General features: G+C 41.0%; 1 protein-coding gene across 7 annotated transcripts in view; it reads left to right on the top strand.

Annotated features, from left to right (window-relative positions):
- osbpl9 (oxysterol binding protein-like 9) overlaps positions 1-20,591 on the top strand; it is a 121,667-nt gene that overhangs the window by 79,904 nt on the left and 21,172 nt on the right. For all 7 annotated transcript variants that reach the window (XM_020528317.2, XM_020528316.2, XM_048601653.1 and 4 more), the window contains 4 exons: positions 14,350-14,459; positions 15,747-15,865; positions 16,389-16,474; positions 18,703-18,877. In XM_020528317.2, coding sequence (XP_020383906.2) covers positions 14,350-14,459; positions 15,747-15,865; positions 16,389-16,474; positions 18,703-18,877 — 490 coding nt within the window. The remainder of the gene's footprint in view (positions 1-14,349; positions 14,460-15,746; positions 15,866-16,388; positions 16,475-18,702; positions 18,878-20,591) is intronic.

Below are 20,591 nucleotides of genomic sequence, written 5' to 3'. Positions count from 1 at the left end.
TATCCAACAATAGTTTATCTTCCCACCCTGCTTGCTATCTCTGGGTATCTCGAGGATTTATTCTTGACCCCATTCCAGGGAAGTTATGTCATTTCTCTAAACTTGGTATCCTCACTGCCAGCTGATGGTAGGTATCGTGTTGGATGATCAGCACTTGCACACAACAATGCTGCAGTAACTGATACAACAATGGTTTCATCAATGGCTGTCTTCTTTTACTGGTTGAAGTGTCAGGTTAAATATTTGGACACTGGTTCTAAACCGGTAAAGTTTTGAAAAATGAATATTCAATCATGTTTGTTCAAAGTGTAAGCTTCTGCCATTTTCACATAATTATAAAATAAACTTTAAAAAGTCATCAAGCTGTTGATAAATGATGTCATCATACAAAATGGAAAAAAAGTTTGAATATTGCCCTTAAAACAAGTTTATTATACTGTTAGCTAGTTCAGATAGGTTTTGTTTTATTGTCTTGTATCATATGTAGAGACATGTATTCAGTGACGCTTCAGTAAATGGTGTTGTGGGTACAGTTAGTATAATTGGCTAGACAGATGAAATTTGTCTTGTTAGCCTGTCCAAATGGGCATTATATCTCTTTTTATTCATTCTTGGAATGTTGACATTGCTATTTAAACCAGTATTTATTGCTGATCTCTCATTGTCCTGGAGAAGGCTGTTTTGACCTGCCTTATTGAACTGCTGCAGCCCTTGTGATGTAGGTATACCTGCAGTATTGTTACAGAGAAAGTTCCAGGATTTTGACCTGGCAACAGTGAAGCAATACCAATACAGTTCTCGGGCAGGTTGCTGTATGGCATTGAGAGGTGGCATTTCTCTGCAACAGTTGCCCTTGTCCTTCTGATGGTAGAGGTTGCATGTTTGAAACATGCTGTGAAGAGAGATTTGGTCAGCCACTGCTGTATGGTCAGTACTTTGTATGGTACACAGTGCTGCCACTGGAGGTTGGCGGTGAAGGGAGTCCATGTGGAAGGTGGTGGATAAGGTACCTATCAAGAGGGTTGCTTTGTCCTGGATTGATAAGCTTCTTGAGCAATGTTGGAGCTGCTTCCCTCTAAGCAAGTAGAGAGTATTCTGTCTCCTGACTTAAACCAAGATGGTGAACAGGCATTTTATAATGCAGCCTCTGTTAGCAGCCTCTGACCTGCTGTTTATAACCACAGTCTATATGTCATAGGTTCAATTCAGACACTAAGTCAATGATGACCACAGGATGCTGATTCAACAATGGTCATGGCATTGAACACCAGAGGTGTTGATTCAATTCTCTCTTGTTTGAGCTGGTTGCCTGGCACTTTTGTGGTACAAATGATACTTACTACTTACTAGCATACACCTGGATGAAGGTTTTGTATCTGAGATGTTGTGAATGCTGCTGAACATAGTGCAAACCTTCCCACTTTTGGTCTAGTGATGGAGGGAAGATCGTTGAGGCAGATAAAGGTTGCTAGGTCCAGAACACTACATGATGAGCTTCTGCAGTGATGTCCCATGACTCAGATGATTAACCTCCAACAACTGCAATCCTGTTAGATTATATTAGTATGGAGAGTCTCATCCTGCCCCCCATTCTCATTGATTTCAATTTTGTTAGGGCTAACCTTTGCCATACTCGACGGTTAATTTCAAGCCAACATTGATCGAAATTGAGTGAGTCACTCTCACTTTTGGAGTTCAGCACTCTTGCCCATGTTTTGCAAATGCATCAGTTTTTTTTTTTTTTTTTGCACTGATATTCTCGGCTGTCCCATTATTGAGGGTAGGGATATTCCTATTAGTTTTATAGTTGTCCACCACAGTCAGTTGGTTGTGGCAGGACTGTAAAGGCTAAATTTAATCCATTGGTTGTGTGGCTCTGTGTTGGGAAGGTTTGTGATGTTATTGGAAACCTCGGGTCTCAGATGCACAAAGTGGTGTGTAACTTTGGGTTTGATTTGTATTTGGGTTTGGGTTAAGACACAGGCAGGCAGAAAAAGAACATTTATTTTAGAAAGACAGAATCATCCAGAAGGTTTTGTGAGTATGCAGGTTTCTTATAGAGATAGGTTGTTATTCAGAAAGAAAATGGCCTGTAATATCCGTGTGGTAGTCGAGCAGTCTCTAAAGCAATCAGGACAGAAGAAAAGAAGGTCTCAGTGGCTTAGCCTTTAGTAAGGAAAAAGAAAGAAAGAAAAGATTTTCACAATTACTGAGAGAGAGACATCTAATAAGGCTTTAGAAAGCATGAGTTAAGAAAGCAAAGCTGTGCTAGCAAATTGTTTAAGAGTCTAATGAAGAGACATTAACTCAAGAAGATAGCATCAAGTGAATGCAGACATTTGCCAAAAAGAAACGAAGTATTGCTATGCCAAATGAACAAGGAATTTCGAAGTGAAAACAGACGTTTGAGTATCAGTGAGGCAGTTGTTGAGGATAAAAGGTTGGTACAAATTACTTCTGATTTTTGTAATAACACCATTTCAAATAATTCTTACATAATATAATGCAGTTCTTTTTTCCCTTCTTTGTTTAATACGGTATATTGATAGCCTTTTGCAATTATGTAGTGTCTGTCCTCCATGATAAATAAATTGTAAAAATAAAACTGTCAAACCAAGAGCGAAAAGGGGGCATGAGAAAACCTTGGCAGATAGGATCAAGGAAAACTCCAAGACTTTTTACACATATGTGCAGAACAAGAGAATGACCAGAGAAATGGTAGGGCCGATCAAGGATTGTAGAGGGAATTTGTGCACAGAGCCTAAAGAGATGGGAGAGGTCCTTAATGAATTCTTTTCTTCGGTATTCACAACCGAGAGGGACCTAGTTGTAGAGGAGTGTGTTGTGAAACAGGCAGGTAGGCTGGAGGAGGTTGATGTTAGTAAAGAAGGTGTGCTAGGAATTCTGAGGAAGTTGAAGATAGATAAATCCCCCTGGCCTGATGGGATTTATCCAAGGATTCTATGAGAAGCGAGGGACAAGATCGCAGGGCCTTTGGCGATGATCTTTCGTCCTCACTGTCCACGGGTATAGTGCCAGAAGATTGGAGAGAGGCCAACGTCATTCCCTTGTTCAAAGAAGGGAATAGGGATAACCCCAGAAATTACAGGCCAGTTAGTCTTACGTCAGTGGTGGGCAAGTTATTGGAAAGGGCTCTGAGAGACAGGATTTATGATCACTTGGAAAGGCACTGTTTGATTCGTGATAGTCAGCATGGATTTGTGAGGGGTAGATCATGCCTCTCAAACCTTATTGAATTCTTTGAAGAGGTGACCAAACACGTGGATGAAGGTGGAGCAGTGGATGTGGTACACATAGATTTAAGTAAGGCGTTTGATAAGGTTCCCCATGGTAGGCTCATGCAGAAGGTAAGGAGGCATGGGACAGGGGGAAAAGTGGCAGATTGGATTCAGAATTGGCTGACCCTTAGAAGACAAAGAGTGGTAGTGGATGGAAAAGATTCAACATGGTGCTCAGTTACGAGTGGTGTACCACAAGGATCTGTTCTGGGTCCTCTTCTATTTGTGATTTTTGTCAATGATTTGAATGAAGGAGTGGAAGGGTGAATTAGCAAGTTCGCGGACGATACAAAGGTGGGTCACGTTGTGGACAGTGCGGAGGGCTGTTCGAGGTTACAAAGGGACATTGATAGAAAGCAGAGCTGGGCTGAGAAGTGGCAGATGGAGTTTAACCCTGAAAAGTGTGAGGTGATTCATTTTGGAAGGACCAACTTGAAAGCAGAATACAGAGTTAACGGAAAGATTCTTGGCAGTGTGGAGGAGCAGAGGGATCTTGGGGTTCATGTTCACAGTTCCCTGAGAGCTGCCACCCAGGTAGATAGAGTTGTTAAGAAGGCGTATGGTGTGTTAGCTTTCATTAATAGAGGGATTGAGTTCAAGTGCCGTCCAGTTATGCTCCAGCTATACAAAAGCCTGGTTCGGCCACATCTGGAGTATTGTGTCCAGTTCTGGTCACCTCGTTACAGGAAAGATGTGCAAGTATTAGAAAAGGTGCAGAGGAGATTTACCAGGATGTTGCCTGGAATGGAGGGAAGGTCTTACGAGGAAAGGTTGAGAGAGTTACAGCTTTTCTCTTTTGAACGACGAAGGATGAGAGGTGACTTGATAGAGGTGTACAAAATGATCAGAGGTATAGATAGAGTGGACAGCCAGAGACTTTTTTCTAGGGTGGAGGTAGCTTTTACGAGGGGACCTAGTTTTAAAGTGAGTGGAGGTAGATATAGGGGAGACGTCAGAGATAGGTTCTTTACTAAGAGAGTGGTCGGGGCGTGGAATGCTTTGCCGGAGAGGGTAGTGGAGTCGGCCTCATTAGGGGCATTTAAGCGGCTATTAGATAGGCATATGGATGATAGTATAAGGTAGCGGTGGAGGTTAGATAGACCTTAGGTTTAGGGTAAAAGTTCGGCACAACATCGTGGGCCGAAGGACCTGTACTGTGCTGTACTGTTCTGTGTTGTATGTTCTCTGTATCATTCTGGAATCTCACTTGGCCAGTACTCCCACCAACTGGGATTGTTGCACCTATCAGTTGTTGCATGTTGTTTCCACTATTTGATACTTGAAAACATAGAAAATAGGTGCAGGAGTAGGCTATTTGGCCTTTTACAGCCTGCAATACCATTCAATATGATCATGGTTAATCTTGCGATCTCAGTATCCCATTCCCACTTTCTCTCGATACCCCATCCCTTTTGCCACAAGGGCCACATCCAGCTCCCTCTTGAACATATCTAATGTACTGGCCCCAACAGCTTCCTGTGGGAGATAATTCCATAGGTTCACAACTCTGAGTGAAGAAATTCTTCCCCATTTCACTCCTGCATGGCTTACCCATATTCTTAGATTGTGACCCCTAGTTCTGGACTTCCCCAACATGGGGAACATTTTTCCCGTGTTTAGGCTGTCCAGTCCCATCAGGATATTATGTTTCTATGAGATGCCCCCTCATTCTTCTAAATTCCAGTGAGGACAAGCCCAGTCAATCCAGTCTTTCCTCATATGTTAGCCCTGCTATCCTGGGAATCAGTCTGGTGAACTTTGCTGGACACCCTCAATAGCAGGAATGTCCTTCCTCAGACCAGGAGACTAAAACTGCACACAGTACTCAAGATGTGGCCTTCCCAAGGCCCTGCATAACTGTAGCAAGACATCCTTATTCCGATATTCAAATGCTCTCGCTATGAAGGCCAGCATGCCATTAGCTTTCCTCACTGCCTGCTGCACCTGCATGCCAAGCTTCAGCAACTGTTCCACCATGATACCAAGGTCTCATTGCACCTCAACTTTTCCTAAACTGCCACCATTCAGATAATGATCCACCTTCTTGTTTTTGCCACCAAAATGGATAACCTCATATTTATTCACGTTATATTGCATTTGCCAAATATTTGCCCACTCTGCTCGTCTGTCCAAGTCATCCTGCAGTCTCTTGGCAACCTCCTCACAGCACACACTGCCACCCAGCTTAGAGTCATTTTCAAATTCTGAGATATTGCATTCAATTCCTTTGTCCAAATGGTTAATGTATGTTGTGAAGAGCTGGGGTCCCAGCACTGAACTCTGTGGTACCCCACTCATCACTGCCTGCCAGTCTGAAAAGGACCCATTTATTCCAACTCTCATTGCCTTGTCCGCCAACCAGTTCTCTATCTATGTCAATCCGTTTTCGCTGATGCCATGGGCTTTAATTTTGCTTGCTAATCTTTTGCATGGGACCTTGTCAAAAGCCATTTGAAAGTCCAGCCGCACAATATCCACTGATTCACCCTTGTCTACTCTACTGGTCACATCCTCAAAAAATTCCGGAAGATTTGTCAGGCATGATTTCCCTTTAGTGAATCCATGCTATCACCACTTTCCAAATGCTCAGTTATTACATTCTTAATAATTAACTCCAGCATTTTCCCCACCACCAATGTCGGCTAACTGGCCTGAAATTCCCCAATTTCCCTCCTTTTTTAAAGAGTAGGTTTACATTAGCTATCCTGCTGTCCATTGGAACTCTTGCAGAGTCTACAGAATGCTGGAAAATGATCACCAATGCATCTGCTATTTCTAGGGCCACTTCCTCAAGTACTCTGGGATGCAGAATATCAGGCCCTGGGGATTTATCGAGTTTTAATCCCATCAATTACCCAATGCCATTCCTTGACTAATAAGGATTTCCTTCAGTTCCTCCTCCGTGCTTGACCCTGTGTCGCCATGCATTTCCTTAAGATTATTTGTGTCTTCCTTAAATGAAGACAGATCCAAAGTATTTGTTCAACTGTCTGCCATCTCTTCATTGTCCATTATGAATTCATCTAATTCTAACCGCAAGGTACCTACATTTGTCTTCAACAGTCTTTTTCTCTTCATATATCTATGGAAGCTTGTGCAGTCAGTTTTTATGTTTTCCACAAGCTTACTTTCATATTCTGTTTTCCCCTTCTGACTTAAACCCTTTGCTCTACTCTGCTGAATTTTAAATTTCTGCCAGTCCTCCAGTTTGTTATTTTTTCTGGCCAATTTATATGCCTTCTCTTTGGCTTTAACACTACCCCTGATTTCCCTTGTTAGCCATGGTTGAGCCATCTTCCCTGTTTTACTTTTACACCAGATAGGGATGTATGATTGTTGTAGTTCATCCATGTGTTCTTTGAATGTCTGCCATTGCCTATCCACCGACAACACCTGAAGTATTCTTGGCCAGCTTATCCTTGCCAATGCATGTCTCATAGCATCAAAGTTAGCTTTCTTTAAATTCAGGACCCTAGTTTCAGATTTAGTTGTGTCACACTCCATCTTAGTGAAGAATTCTACCATATTATAGTCACTCGTCCCCAAAGGATCTCGCACCACAATGTTGCTAATTAATCCTCTCTCATTACACTATACCCAGTCTAGGATGGCTTGCGCTCTCGTTGGTTCCTCCACATAGTGACGAGGAAACCATCTCTCATACATTCCAGAAAATCCTCCTCCATCACATTGCTATCAGTTTGGTTAGTCCAGTTGATATGTAGATTGAAGTCACCCATAATAACTGCTGTACCCTTACTGCGTGCATCTCCTAATTTCCTGATTGATACAATCCCCAAGCCCTCAACTTCTGTTTGATGGTCTGTACACAACTCCCACTGATGTCTTTTTCCCTTTGGTGTTCTGCAGCTCCACCCATACCAATTCCACATCATCTAGGCTAATGTCCTCCCTTACTTTTGTATTAAACTCCTCCTTTAGATCAGCCATGATCTTAGTGAATGGCGGGGTGGGCTCGAGGGGCCAGATGGCCTACTCCTGCTTCTAGTTCTTATGTTCTTAATCAGCGACGCTACCCAACCTCCCTTTCCTTTCTGTCTACTTTTCCTGAAAATTGAATAACCCTGGACGTTCAGTTTCCATCCTGGAGCCAGGTCTCCATGATCCTAATTACATCATATCCATTAATAACTACGTAGCTAATTCATCCACCTTATTACAAATGCTCTTTGGTTGAGACACAGAGCCTTTAGGCTTGTTCTTTTGACATTTATTGCGCTTTTGGAATCGTGGTGTAATGTGTCCCTTTTTGATTTTTTCTTTGACACCTCATATTTTTGGGTATTCCTGATGTTGCTGTTGACATGCCATCCAGTACTCTTGTTGATTCAGGGTTGATCTCCTGGCTTGATAGTAATGGTAGAGGAGTGATTTGCCAGGAAATGTGGTTGCACATTGTGACTGACTACAATTCTACTGCTGTTGATGGTCCACAGTGCCCCAGTTTTGAGTTGCTAAATCTGTTTGAAGTCTGTTCCATTTGGCAGGGTGTTAGTGCCACATAAGATGATCAAGGGTATCTCAACATGAAGACCAGATTTTGTCTTTGTGAGGACAAGATCCTTCGTTATTTCCCACACTACTTGCCTTAGAGCAAGTTTATCAGCTGTGTCCTATTCGGTAGCGCTGCTATTGGGGCACTCAATAATGGACATTCAGGTCCCCCATTCAGGGTACCCTGAATGCTTCCTCCAAGTTGTGTTCAACTATGGAGGAGTACTGATTGATTAGCCCAGGGAGGGTGGTAGATGGTAACCCATATTTGACCTGAGACTTCATGGAGTTGGGAATCTACGTTGAAGATTCCCAAAGCAACACCCTCTTGATTCTGCAACACCGGTGAGATGACGTCAGTGATGCTGTCTGAGACATTGCCTGAAAGATAAGATTCTATTAGCGTGATTATATTGGGCTATTCTTTGACTAGTCTGTGGAATGACTCTTCCAATTCTTGCACAGCTCCTGGTTAGTAAAGAGGAACTTAACAGGGTTCACAGGGCTCTGTTTGCCATTGTCGTTGCCATTGCATAGGTCATTGATTGATGGTCTGCCTGGTTTGTAGTGTTTTTTGCAACAGCTGAATGGTTTGCTAGACCACTTCCAAGGGTAGTTAAAAGTCAAGTTCTCAACGACTCCCTTTGCCTGCAGTTAAACCCTTCGGTTCCCTAAGCTTATACCATCACCAGTCATATCTCTCTGTAATGAGAGCAGCTGTATAGTCTGGTCGGACTACAGTGACTTTACCTGAAGAGTATTTGCTGTAGACCTGGAGTCAAATCAAACCAGACCAAGTAAAGGGCATTAGTTCTTTGTTATTCATTTCCTTTTTTTTTAAATTCCAAATGTTTTAATCAAATTCAAATTTCATCATTTGCTGCAGTGGGATATGAATTCATGTCACATTAGCCAAGAGCTCTGGATTACTAGTCCAGTGACAATACCAGTACACCAATATGGTAATCATGCAGTAATTGCTGGGCAAGTTATTGACTACGGGAAAAGGAATTAACATCGGTACTTGACTAGTTTCTTTCCTCACTCAATATCCATTCTTCACATGTTCAAAAATGTTTGCTGGAGTAATCAGAAGTGAATCTCCTACCTCCTCCCTACCTCGGAGGAGCAGAACAGTTGTCTATTCTAGGGCAGTAACTGGCTAAATTGACAAGGATTTTGGATTAAACTGGAGAATTTCTTAGTCGTAATGCTTGGGTCTTTTGGGGATATCTGCATGATTTTATGTAGTTAAAAATCCTGAATGAACAAAGAATAATTTCTAACACAAATTAAGTTTATAGAATCTCAGAATCAAGTTACAGCACAGGAGGCTATTTGGCCCACGATGCCAATGCCAGCTCTCTGGAGAGATTACTCAGTTAGTTCTACTCCTGTCTTTTCTCCCATAGCCCTGTGATGTTTGTTTTTACTCTTCAGATAATATTTACTTCCTTTTTGAAAACATCAATTGAGCCTGTATCTACCACATTTTCAGTAATACAATAAAATTATGGTAAGTTGAATTGCAGAGTTCCACCCGCATTTTCACGCTAAGCAGAGCTTTGCAATAGCTGAGGAAACCTCTACGTAAACTGACTTGCTTATGTGAAGAAAAAAAGAATTAAAACATAAGGATGCAGTAAAACATGAAATATGTCTATATTTTTCAATTTCTTCACAAGGCCCGACATTATACACTTAGCGGCATTGCAAAATGATCAGTTATCTTTTCCCACTTACTGTGCTGCCTTCACAGGAGTCTGTCATGTTGTTAATGCAGTCAAATGTGATTGTATTCTGCAGTCTGAGATCTCAAAATATTACCAAGGCCTGTGCTAATTCAGCTCATGAAACAGGATGAGTGAGTGGCTGAACATTGTTGCACGGTTATCTAGGGAAGGTGATGGCCTAGTGGCATTATTGATAGATTATTAATCTGGAGACCCAGTTAAGGTTTGAATCCTGCCAGATAGTGGAATTTAAATTCAATGCAAATCTGGAATTAGGGGTCTGATAATGACTGTAATTGTCAGGAAAAAAACCCATCTGGGTTACTAATGTCCTTTATAAACTGCTGTCTTTACCTGGTCTGACCTACATGTGACTCCAGACCACATAGCACTGTGGTTACTTTCAACTGCCCTCTGCATAATTAGAGATGGCCAATAAATGCTGGACTAGCCAGTGATGCCTATGTCCTGGGAATGAATAAAAAGAAAGATGAAAATCTTAATCAACCTTTGAGACATTTTTATTCATTTTCCTGAAGTACAGAGGTCAAAAATGCTGGAGGTCAATCCAGGTGGTTTTGCTAGCTAGTTTTGGTAGTGTCTTCACCTTCATAAAACAGCACAGCTTTAGTATCACAAGCAACAGTACCTTTTCACTGCTGTTCATGTTGTTGCACTGTGTAGCAGTGACACTTTCCTTGTTTCACTTTCTACCATTACCCATTTCAGCTTTAAACACTAAAAGTGATCAGGCAAAAGATAGGGGAGGCTGTGGCCTGCAGAGAGGCAATCACATAATGTAAATGAGAGCCACAGTTCCCAGCTGATCTTTTGGGGCCATGTATTTGAATCGTAACATGACACAGTGAAATTTTAAATTCAATAGAATCTGAAATTAAAAGCTGGCCTAATGGCAACCATGGAACCACTGTCAAATGTTCATTAATGTCCTTTAGGAAATCTGCCATCCTTACCTAGCCTAGTCTACATGTAACTCCAAGTGTACAGTAATGTGCTTAACTCCTAAGTGCCATCTCGACAATTGAGGATGGACAATAAATGCTGGCCTAGACAGCAGTGTCCATATCCTATGAATTCATCCAGAAGTGATGGCAAAACCGTCCATTTTCATCATGGTAAAAATATTTATTGGTACATTCTTGGTATATTCTTGTTCAGGATGTCAGCAAGACCGTTTTGCAACCATCATTGCAGGCTTGCCTGTGACCTTGTGGTCTAGCGTAGCCGACTTCAATTGGTTGGTGTGGTCATATGACAAACGTGCTAGTTTGGCTGTCAGGAATTGCCAATCCAGAACTTTGGCTTATCACGCACATCCTTCTGTTGGATTTCTCGTTCTGTCAGCAGGAATGGCTGATAACTAGCCACAACAGACATTTTTGATGATCTGAATTTGACTCATTGCAGTTTCATTGTGTAAGAAAATGATAGTTTTATTCATGTAGTTATAAGGAAGTGTAGTTTTGAAATTGGAGAAATGCTAGCAGCAACAGCAGTTGTGGCAAAAATGCTGAGGCTGTTTCCTGGCAAAAAGTCAGCCTCTTGCTCTGTCTTTGTCCCACATTCAAGGAACTCTGCCGCCCTTGCAGGAGACAACAAAATATGGTACAATTATCTATTATTTCCAAAATGATGTCAGTCGGTTATATAGCTTTTTCAGGTATCACCTTCCTATAGATTTTATGGTATTTAGCGGATCTGTAGAATGGTGTAGAGAGACCACAAAAGCACATTTAATACAAATACAACTTGTATCATAAACTGGTTGCTTCCTACCTGGGGGGAAAAACATCAAAATTTGTCCCGTGTTTGTGTGTCTAAATAGGGTCTCTGCTTTCTGAAGATTATTCACTGTGAAGTGTTTTTGAAATGTCTTGATTATATGACAGGATGCTTGTGGTACTGTGAAAGATGTGGATATCGCAACTCTAGTTTAACTGAGAGATAGCAAGAACTGCAGATGCTAGAGTCTGAGATAACACAGCGTGGAGCTGGAGTAACACGGCAGACCAGGCAGCAGCAGAGGAGCAGGAAAGTTGGCGTCAACTTTCCTGCTCCTCCAATGCTGCTTGGCCTGCTGTGTTCCTCCAGCTCCATGCTAGTTTGACTGAGACAATTTGCCACAGTGGAGGCTGGTTCCGAGGATGTTATTATCTGATATTGTTTCGTAGACCTGCCACTTCTCCATGATGACGGGTGTGAGGGAAGCCGGGGGAGTGTGGAGAAGAAAGAAATTGAACTTGTTTTTGAGACTGGCAAAATGTAGAGTCAGATCACAATATTGCTTTCATGTTAGCATTTGCATGCATTTGTAGACTTCTAAAAAGAGGATATTAATTGGGTAGGGAGACCATGTGACATTAAGTTAGAATGTTGACAAAAAAGTTGGGAATGGTTACTCAGCAAACGGGTAACAAGTTTCACACAGATGTAGTCAAACCAAAATAATATGTGTAATTGTACAACTTTTTATATAAACGGAACGAGTAATTTTGTCAGGAGATCTATGGGATATTTATTAGCACAGGAGATGGTGACCTTGGAGCAGAAAAGTTGGGAATTGTTGCTTCAGAAGTTATTCGTCAGACTTTAAATTTTCATTAAATGTTCTGGATTTTTTGAAATGCATTTTGCACCTTTTTACTTTATTATAATTGTTCAACTCATTTTTAATTTCCCATGTAAAAAATTAGAAGTTTAAAAAGTAGATTTTATGTGTATGAATTTGCATTGGTTGATTTAAGCTTCATCTATATTTGTTATCTTTATAAAAATACAGACAAGTTGTCTTACATTTTTCCTTCCAATTGCACACTTAAAAAAATTCCTCTGAGGCTACTGAAAGGAGCTAGCAGACTGGAAGACCGCTAATGTGATTCAACTTTTCAAGAAGGGTGGTAACAATATAACATGGAATTACAGACCACTGGGTCTCTTATCAGTCATAGGCAAACTGCTGGAGAAAATTCTGAAGGAAAAAACTTATCTCCATTTGGAGTGGCAAGGTTTGATCAGTGGTAGACAGCATGGCTTTGTCAGAGAGACATCATACCTAACCAACTGTTACCCTGAGGGCGGATGCAGCTGATATAATTAATTTATATGGATTTCAGCAAAACCTTTTACAAGATCCTGCATGGTAGACTGATTGATTTTTTTTTGTTTTTTTTGAAGAGAAAAACGGAAAAGCACATGGGATCCAGGGTGACTTGGCAAGTTGGATCACAATTAGTTTAGCGGCACGAGACAGAGGACAGTGGTAGAAGAGTGCTTATGTGACTGGAGGCCAGTGTCCATTGCCACACCATGACAATCGGTGCTGGGTACTTACTGTTCTTGATACATACAAAATGATATAGATGTGAATGTGGGGTGAGGGGATGATAAGTAAGTTGACTGATGACAGAAATTAGCTAAGTGGTTGAAAATAAGGGAGAAGTTCTTAGGTTACAGGAGGATATAAACAGATTAGTCAGGTGGCCAGGTAAGTGACTGAGGGAATTTAACCCTGTTAAGTGTGAGGTATTGTATTTTAGAAGTAGCAAGACAAGGGAGTACTCGTAGAATGGAGGGCACTAGGAAGCTCAGATGAATGATCTTGGGATGCTTGTCCACAATTCCCTGAAAGTGGCCAGACAGGTTAATAGGGTAGTTGAGACATATGGGACAGTTGCCACAATCAGTTGAGGCACAGATTATAAGAGTAGAGAGGTTATGCTGGAGCTGTTCAGGACTTCGGCTGGGCCACAGCTAGAGTACGATGTGCAGTTCTGGTCACTACACTGCAGGAAGTATGTGATTGCAGTATAAGAGTTGCAGAGGAGATTGATCAGGATATTGCCAGGGATGGAGTAGTTCAGCTATGAAGAGAGGCTGGATTAGCTTGGCTTGTTTTCTTTGGTGCAGAGAAGGTTTCGGGTGGACCTGATAGAGGTGTGTAAGATTATTAGGGACAGGGTGAATAGATAGCAGCTCTTTCCCTTCGTTGAAGGGTCAGTAATAAGAGGGGCATAATTAAAGATGATTAAAGGAGATGTGGGGAAAAATCTTTTTATCCAGAGTGTGGCAAGGATCTGGAATGCAATATCTGGGAGGGTAATTGAGGCAGGTGATTTCACAACTTTTTAAAAGTACTTGGATGAGCACTTGAAATGTCATAACAATCAAGACTATGGTCCTGGTGTTGCAAAGTGCGATTAGAATAGATTTAGAGTAACTTTGACAGTACTGACTTGATGGGCCAAAGGGTCCCTTCTGTGCTGTATTGGTTCTATGAAAAATGAGAAATTATGCAAAAGAACAGCGCATTTATCTATTCTTGCCTGCTCTAGATATGCTGTGGATTTTTTGGAGGTGATTTTCATGGTATTAAGATAATATTAAAGACATAATAGTAAATCACCTTTTAATACAGTCCTCCCTTGCATGTAATGTTGTATCAAGCAGTAATTATCTTATGCCACAGGTGCTTGCTATACCTTTTTATTGTTAATAGTGCAGATAAGGGGCCCTGTTGTGGCACAATGGTAGTGTGCCTTTGAACATCTTTGAACAGGTTGATTCGTAAAATAGGTTAAATTTTCTAAAGAATGCAGACGAGGAAATTAACTGTGAAGCTTGTAAGCTCATGACAATTCTAAATATGTTGAAAGAGAAACTATTATTTAATCATAAATATTAGAAATAACTGCACTATTTGAAGTGCCACACACAATAAGAAAGCTCTTTTAAATATGTAAATAAATCTTCATTTTATAATGCCATTTTTGATATTTTTATAGCTCAATATCTCCAGGAGTGATCTCTCACAGCAACACAGTTGGCAGTCTGAAGCGACCAGACACGACAGAATCTTTGAATTCATCCATGTCTAATGGAACTAATGATACAGGTACTGCTTTACTGAACTGTGTCCTTTTCTGAAATTGAGAATTACATAGTCTTTGAAAGGGTCCTGTAATGTTAATTGTTGACCTTTTGCTAAACTAATTTTATTACTAGAGGTGCAGTTTATAATACTTTGAAGGAAGTATAATTTTCCATATTTTCATATCTAAAACTAGTTTATAGTTCTTCCTGTCTACAATATTGAATGGATGAGTGTCACATCTGTTTATTAGGAAGACCAAAAATGACACATCTTATGCAAATTAATGCAATCATTTCTTCTTTTTCTAAGTCCCTCTGTAAAAGAAGTAGCATGACGAAAATGTTAAGTTTAAGTAAACATAACAACAGGACATTTTTAAGGACATTCTCCAAGCAGGAATAATTGTTAATTACTTCGAAAACTTGCTGCTCATTTACTGTATTTTTATCTGCTGTTTGCTTTGCAGTTTGTATGCAGATTCATACGTATATAATACTAATTTTTTTAATGGGTTTTGTGATCTGCGTGTATTTGTTTATCGATGGTGATGTTCAACGTTGTACGTTAAAACTTTAGTTTACTGACCAAGGTGACAACTGCTTTAGTTTGTGATGCTAACACCATTCAAGTAGAAACAGTGCCATTGCGAGCAATAGGCTGCAACTGCCTTCTGATCATTGATGTCATGAAATTTATTGGGAAATGTTGAAATAGAAATTTATAAAGGTAACTTAGCAGAAGTTCAATTAAAAATCATGACAAAAGATAACTTAGTTTCAGAAGAGATAATGTGGATCTCATACACGATATAACAGACTCAAAGCTTCCAGTGTTTCAAAGTGCAGATCTTTTTATCACAAAGTAACATTCTGTGTATTATCATTCATCACAATTAACCTTAAACAAACCTTCATTTAAATAGATTAGCAAATGAATTCCAAAATCAAGCCAAATCTTCATATTTCTGTTTTGACTGATCTAACAGTGAGATTGTACAATTTATGGCAAAATCTTTGGCAAAGAAGTCATTCTACACACTGATATCATTCCTGCAAAAGTATTCACCCTGTCTATAATACTGGAATTGGCTCCTCATTGACACCACGAGTACTACTGGACTAATAAGAAATTAATTTGACGGGAATATTACTGATTTCTGTGAGCAGTTCTGCTGTGAGTTATCCATGAATGTATGGACTTCCACCAGGTTAATTAGTAAAATCAAATTTTAAAATGTGAAATTGGTGATTTAAAGGCACTCTGGTCTCCTTTTAAATATAATTTCCAATTGCTTCTTTTATTTCTCAGAGCTGTTTGACACGCATGATGAAAGGGATGATGAAGGTGAGGGGGAATCTGTGGAAGAGCATAAGAGTGTCATTATGCATCTTTTGTCTCAAGTCCGACTGGGCATGGACCTGACCAAGGTAAGGACTTTGAACGATTTGAATTAGAATTAGGTTTATTTTCACATGTACTCACGTGAGTACAGTGAAATGTTTACAAAGTTGCCACCTCCAGTGGAAATACAGATGTTGTTTTCTGAAATACTGCTCTGAAAGAGAATAAACAGTATGGTAAATCTCTTGCATTCTTACTGTTTGATATAGAGCCATTGAGAAAATAATCATTAACATATATCAGTACTTAATTGTTGATTAGCAATGTACAAATTATTACTTTCAGTTTTTATTTGTCAATTTCTTGAAAAACTGCTTAATTTCTGTTGTTTTTGTTTATCTACTGAAATTAATAAAATGAAAATTCCAATGATAGAAATGCATCTACAATCTAATAGAGGCGTAATCTGAGATCTTTCCATTTCTTTTGTTTAAAAAAAGTATACCTCTTACTTATTCTATCATTAGTTTATAATTTTGATCTCTTGCACAAAACCATCTTTTTGTTTCAATTTTAAGACATCATTGAAACTTTTCATTAAACTTGCAGGTGGTTCTTCCCACATTCATTTTGGAAAGGCGATCATTGTTGGAAATGTATGCTGATTTTTTTGCACACCCCGATTTGTTTGTGAGGTAAGCATTCTCTTATTCATGTCACAACTGATGCTGGAAAGGTGCACTGATTCCTTTCTAGTCTCACCTTCCACTGGAATAATAAATTTAAATTTAACCAGAATGGTAAATATGGCCAATTATATTGGTTTTAGTTTGAATCTGGTGTAGTATTAGGAACCATTCAGCCAGGTTTCTTTAGTCAAGAAAGAATAATGTTTTTATTACAAATAAAAGTTAGTCAAACAAACAAAAAAGATTATTGACAAAAACAAGTTTACAACTGTGGAAAGGGGGATGTCTTGTATTCTAACATACCCAACTTAATGGAAGACAAATGTCGAAGACCCTATGAACACAACAAACAGAAAATGTAATCAGGACAGATACCATGAATTTCTCAGGAACACCCCCACTCACAGCCCAACAATTTAGTCTCCTTTAGTGACACTTTAAATTACCAAATATTTATGTTTTTTTGAATTCATTCACAGGATGAGGCTGTCACTGCAAAGGCAAATATTTTTTGTCCATCCCTAATTGCCCAGAGGGCAGTTAACAGTCAGCCGAAATGCTGTGGGTCTGCAGTTATATGTAGGTCAGACCAGATAAGGATGGCAGTTTCTTCCCCTAAAGGACATCAGTGAACCAAATGAGTTTTTCCATCAATCAATAATGGGTTCGTGGTCAACGTTACACTCTTAATTCCAGATTTTTACTGAATTATTTCGTTTTGCATTATTTGAATTTATTTTTATTGAATCTCATTAAAACTTCTCAAGGAATTCCTGTTGTTCACTTCTGTTAATCTGTCCTTGAAAATCTCTGGAGCTGCTCCTTTGTGGACTATCTCAGTGATTGCTCATATTCTGGATGTTCGCCTTCCTTTCCTAGGAGCATGGTCTTTTCGATTCTTGGAAATTGCACTCCAGTGCTGATGGTCACATCTCCAACATTTCACAAACAGCAAGCTTTAGCAACCTAGTATTGCCTCTGGATTCATTTCCTAAACACTAATCTGGCTTAACAGCATAAAGTAAATGCTGCTTTGGACTACCTTCCCCTTTGGTCGCAGATATACTGGGTACGTTAGTGGCACATGGCTTCTTCTAATGTTCCACAGCTTCCTAGATCCTTTTGAAGCCTTGACTCCAACACTGAGCTACGAATAACTCCTCGAACTTCTTTAAATTCTGACAATCCAACTGTTCATGACCAGGTACTGGGTCACCAATTACACAGACTCATTGTACTTCAGTTGCCTTTTCAGCAGTCCAACGAAACTAGTTCTTTTCTGCATGGAGCTTGATTCTGTCTTTTGCAATTTTGTCTTCTTCAACTACTTGTGTTTTGGAACTGGTAATCCGTTACTGCTGAACTGTTTCAATAACACACTGAAAACCTTGCAACAGGTCCCACCCTTGTTCCAAGACAGTATTAAATGTAACTAATATTAAGGAACAGTCAAAACTAGTAATCAGCAGTGGAACTCAAAATGTAGCAACCCATTGAAACTCTGTGCCTTGAATGTTATAATATTAACCAAGTGTTTCATGTGAAAGCACAAAAATACATATAGATAATGAAGGAACTCATCACATCGGGTTAAATTGGCGATTGCATTGATTTGAAAATCCTGCAACTATGATAATTCATTTCTATATTTGGAACTGATGTATATACATTACTTTTCAATGAAATCTGCTTTATTTCTAATGTAAGTTATCATTATAATTTAATCCATGTATAGCTTTATGAAGATATTTTAATCTTTCTGAACTTTTTCAGTAATTAACTTGAAATCTGAGTTATAAAAATTCTTCACACATTGTTCTTGTTTCAGTGATGAACTTTTATATGTGACCTCCAATATTGTATCTGAGCCTGGAAAACGGTGCAAATTCGCAAGTTTAGATGTCTAAGTTCCTGACACCGACTCCCCAACCTGCCTTCTCCTAAGTAGTGGAATTGAATTACACACCCTTGAGATCTATGTTGATTGGAGATCCAGTATTATTCTAGGAGTGAAGAAAATCAAAGAGGCTGAGTTACTGCTTGTGCATCTTGTTATGGTGGAAAATTGGCAGACTGCTAAGGCAGGTCTCTTGTCCATTTAGTCACTGAGAATAATGTATAGGATCACTTACCTGACCACAGAGCCTTTCAGAAAGGTTGTTCTTGCCACACTTGTTGTATGTTATTGTATTACTATCCAATGAAACAAAACTTGCACATTTTGTTTCTTCAAGTATTGTAGACCAAAGTGACGCAAGAGACCGAATGGTACAGGTTGTCAAATGGTACCTGTCAGCCTTTCATGCTGGTCGCAAGGGATCTGTAGCCAAGAAACCATACAATCCCATTTTAGGAGAGATCTTCAAATGTCATTGGAATCTCCCCGAGAATGAAGTAGAAGAGAATACAGTAAGTTTATTTTTCTAATTATCATTGGTTATGATCCCAACTGATATTAACTGACAAGTCAGATCTTGGAATGAAATTCAGCTTGATGGATCGTATGTTGGTTTTTGCTTTTAGCGAGGTGGTCTTCCATGGAAAAACCAGCATGCAGTAGTGCAAATTTGTTTCGGAGATAGTAGGAACTGCAGATGCTGAGATAACAAGGTGAATCTGAGATAACAAGGTGTAGAGCTGGATGAACACAGCAGGCCAAGCAGCATCAGAGGAGCAGGAAAGCTGACGTTTCGGGACGAGACCCTTCTTCAGACATGGGGAGGGGAAGGGGGTTTTGAAATAAATAGGGAGAGAGGGGGAGGCGGATAGAAGATGGATGGAGAGGAGAAAGACAGGTCAAAGAGGTGGGGGTGGAGCCAGTAAAGGTGAGTGTAGGTGGGGAGTTGGGGAGGTGATAGGTTAGTCCAGGGAGGACGGACAGGTCAAGGGGGCGGGATGAGGCTAGTAGGTAGGAGATGGGGGTGGGCCTCCTACCCTCCCTCGACCTCTTCATCTCCAACTGCCGTCGAGACATCAATTGCCTCAACCTCTCCCTCCGTGCAGCCCTCCGCTCCAATCCCATCCTCGCCATCAAACCCGCGGACAAGGGAGGCGCAGTTGTAGTACGGCGCATTGATCTCTACATCGCCAAGGCCAGGCGCCAACTCTCCAACACCATCTCCTACCACGCCCTTGATCATGACCCCACCCCCGACCACCAAACCATCATCTCCCAAACCATCCACAAACTCATCACCTCTGGTGACCTCCCACCCACAGCCTCCAACCTCATCGTTCCCCAACCCCGCACCGCCCGCTTCCATCTCCTTCCCAAAATCCACAAACCTGACTGCCCTGGTCGACCCATTGTCTCCGCCTGCTCCTGTCCCACCGAACCTATCTCGACTCCATTTTCTCCCTCTTGGTCCAGGAACTCCCTACCTACGTCCGTGACACCACCCACGCCCTCCACCTCCTCCAGAACTTCCAATTCCCTGGTCCCCAACACCTCATCTTTATCATGGACATCTAGTCCCTGTACACCTGCATTCCCCATGCAGATGGCCTAAAGGCCCTCCGCTTCTTCCTGTCCCGCAGGCCCGACCAGTCCCCCTCCACTGACACCCTCATCCGCTTAGCCGAACTCGTCCTCACCCTCAACAACTTCTCTTTCAATTCCTCCCACTTCCTACAGACAAAGGGGGTGGCCATGGGTACCCGCGTGGGCCCAAGCTGTGCCTGCCTCTTTGTAGGTTACGTGGAACAATCCCTCTTCCGTAGCTACACTGGCCCTAAGCTCCACCTCTTCCTCCGTTACATTGATGACTGTATCGGCGCCGCCTCGTGCTCCCACAAGGAGCTCGAACAGTTCATCCACTTCACCAACACCTTCCATCCCAACCTTAAGTTCACCTGGACCATCTCTGATATCTCTCTCTCCTTCCTGGACCCCTCTGTTTCCATCTTTGGTAACCACCTGGAAACCGATATCCATTTCAGCCCACCGACTCTCACAGCTACCTAGAATACACCTCCTCCCACCCACCTTCCTGCAAAAATGCCATCCCCTATTCCCAATTCCTTCGCCTTCGCCGCATCTGCTCCCAGGATGAGGCATTCCATTCCCGAACATCTCGGATGTCCTCGTTTTTTCAAGGACCGCAACATCCCCACCTCGGTGGTC

Source organism: Rhincodon typus, chromosome 10 (assembly GCF_021869965.1).
Source record: "Rhincodon typus isolate 14 chromosome 10, sRhiTyp1.1, whole genome shotgun sequence".
NCBI lineage: Eukaryota > Metazoa > Chordata > Chondrichthyes > Orectolobiformes > Rhincodontidae > Rhincodon > Rhincodon typus.
Note: the sequence above shows the minus strand (reverse complement) of the source record. Positions and strands in the feature narration are given on the sequence as shown.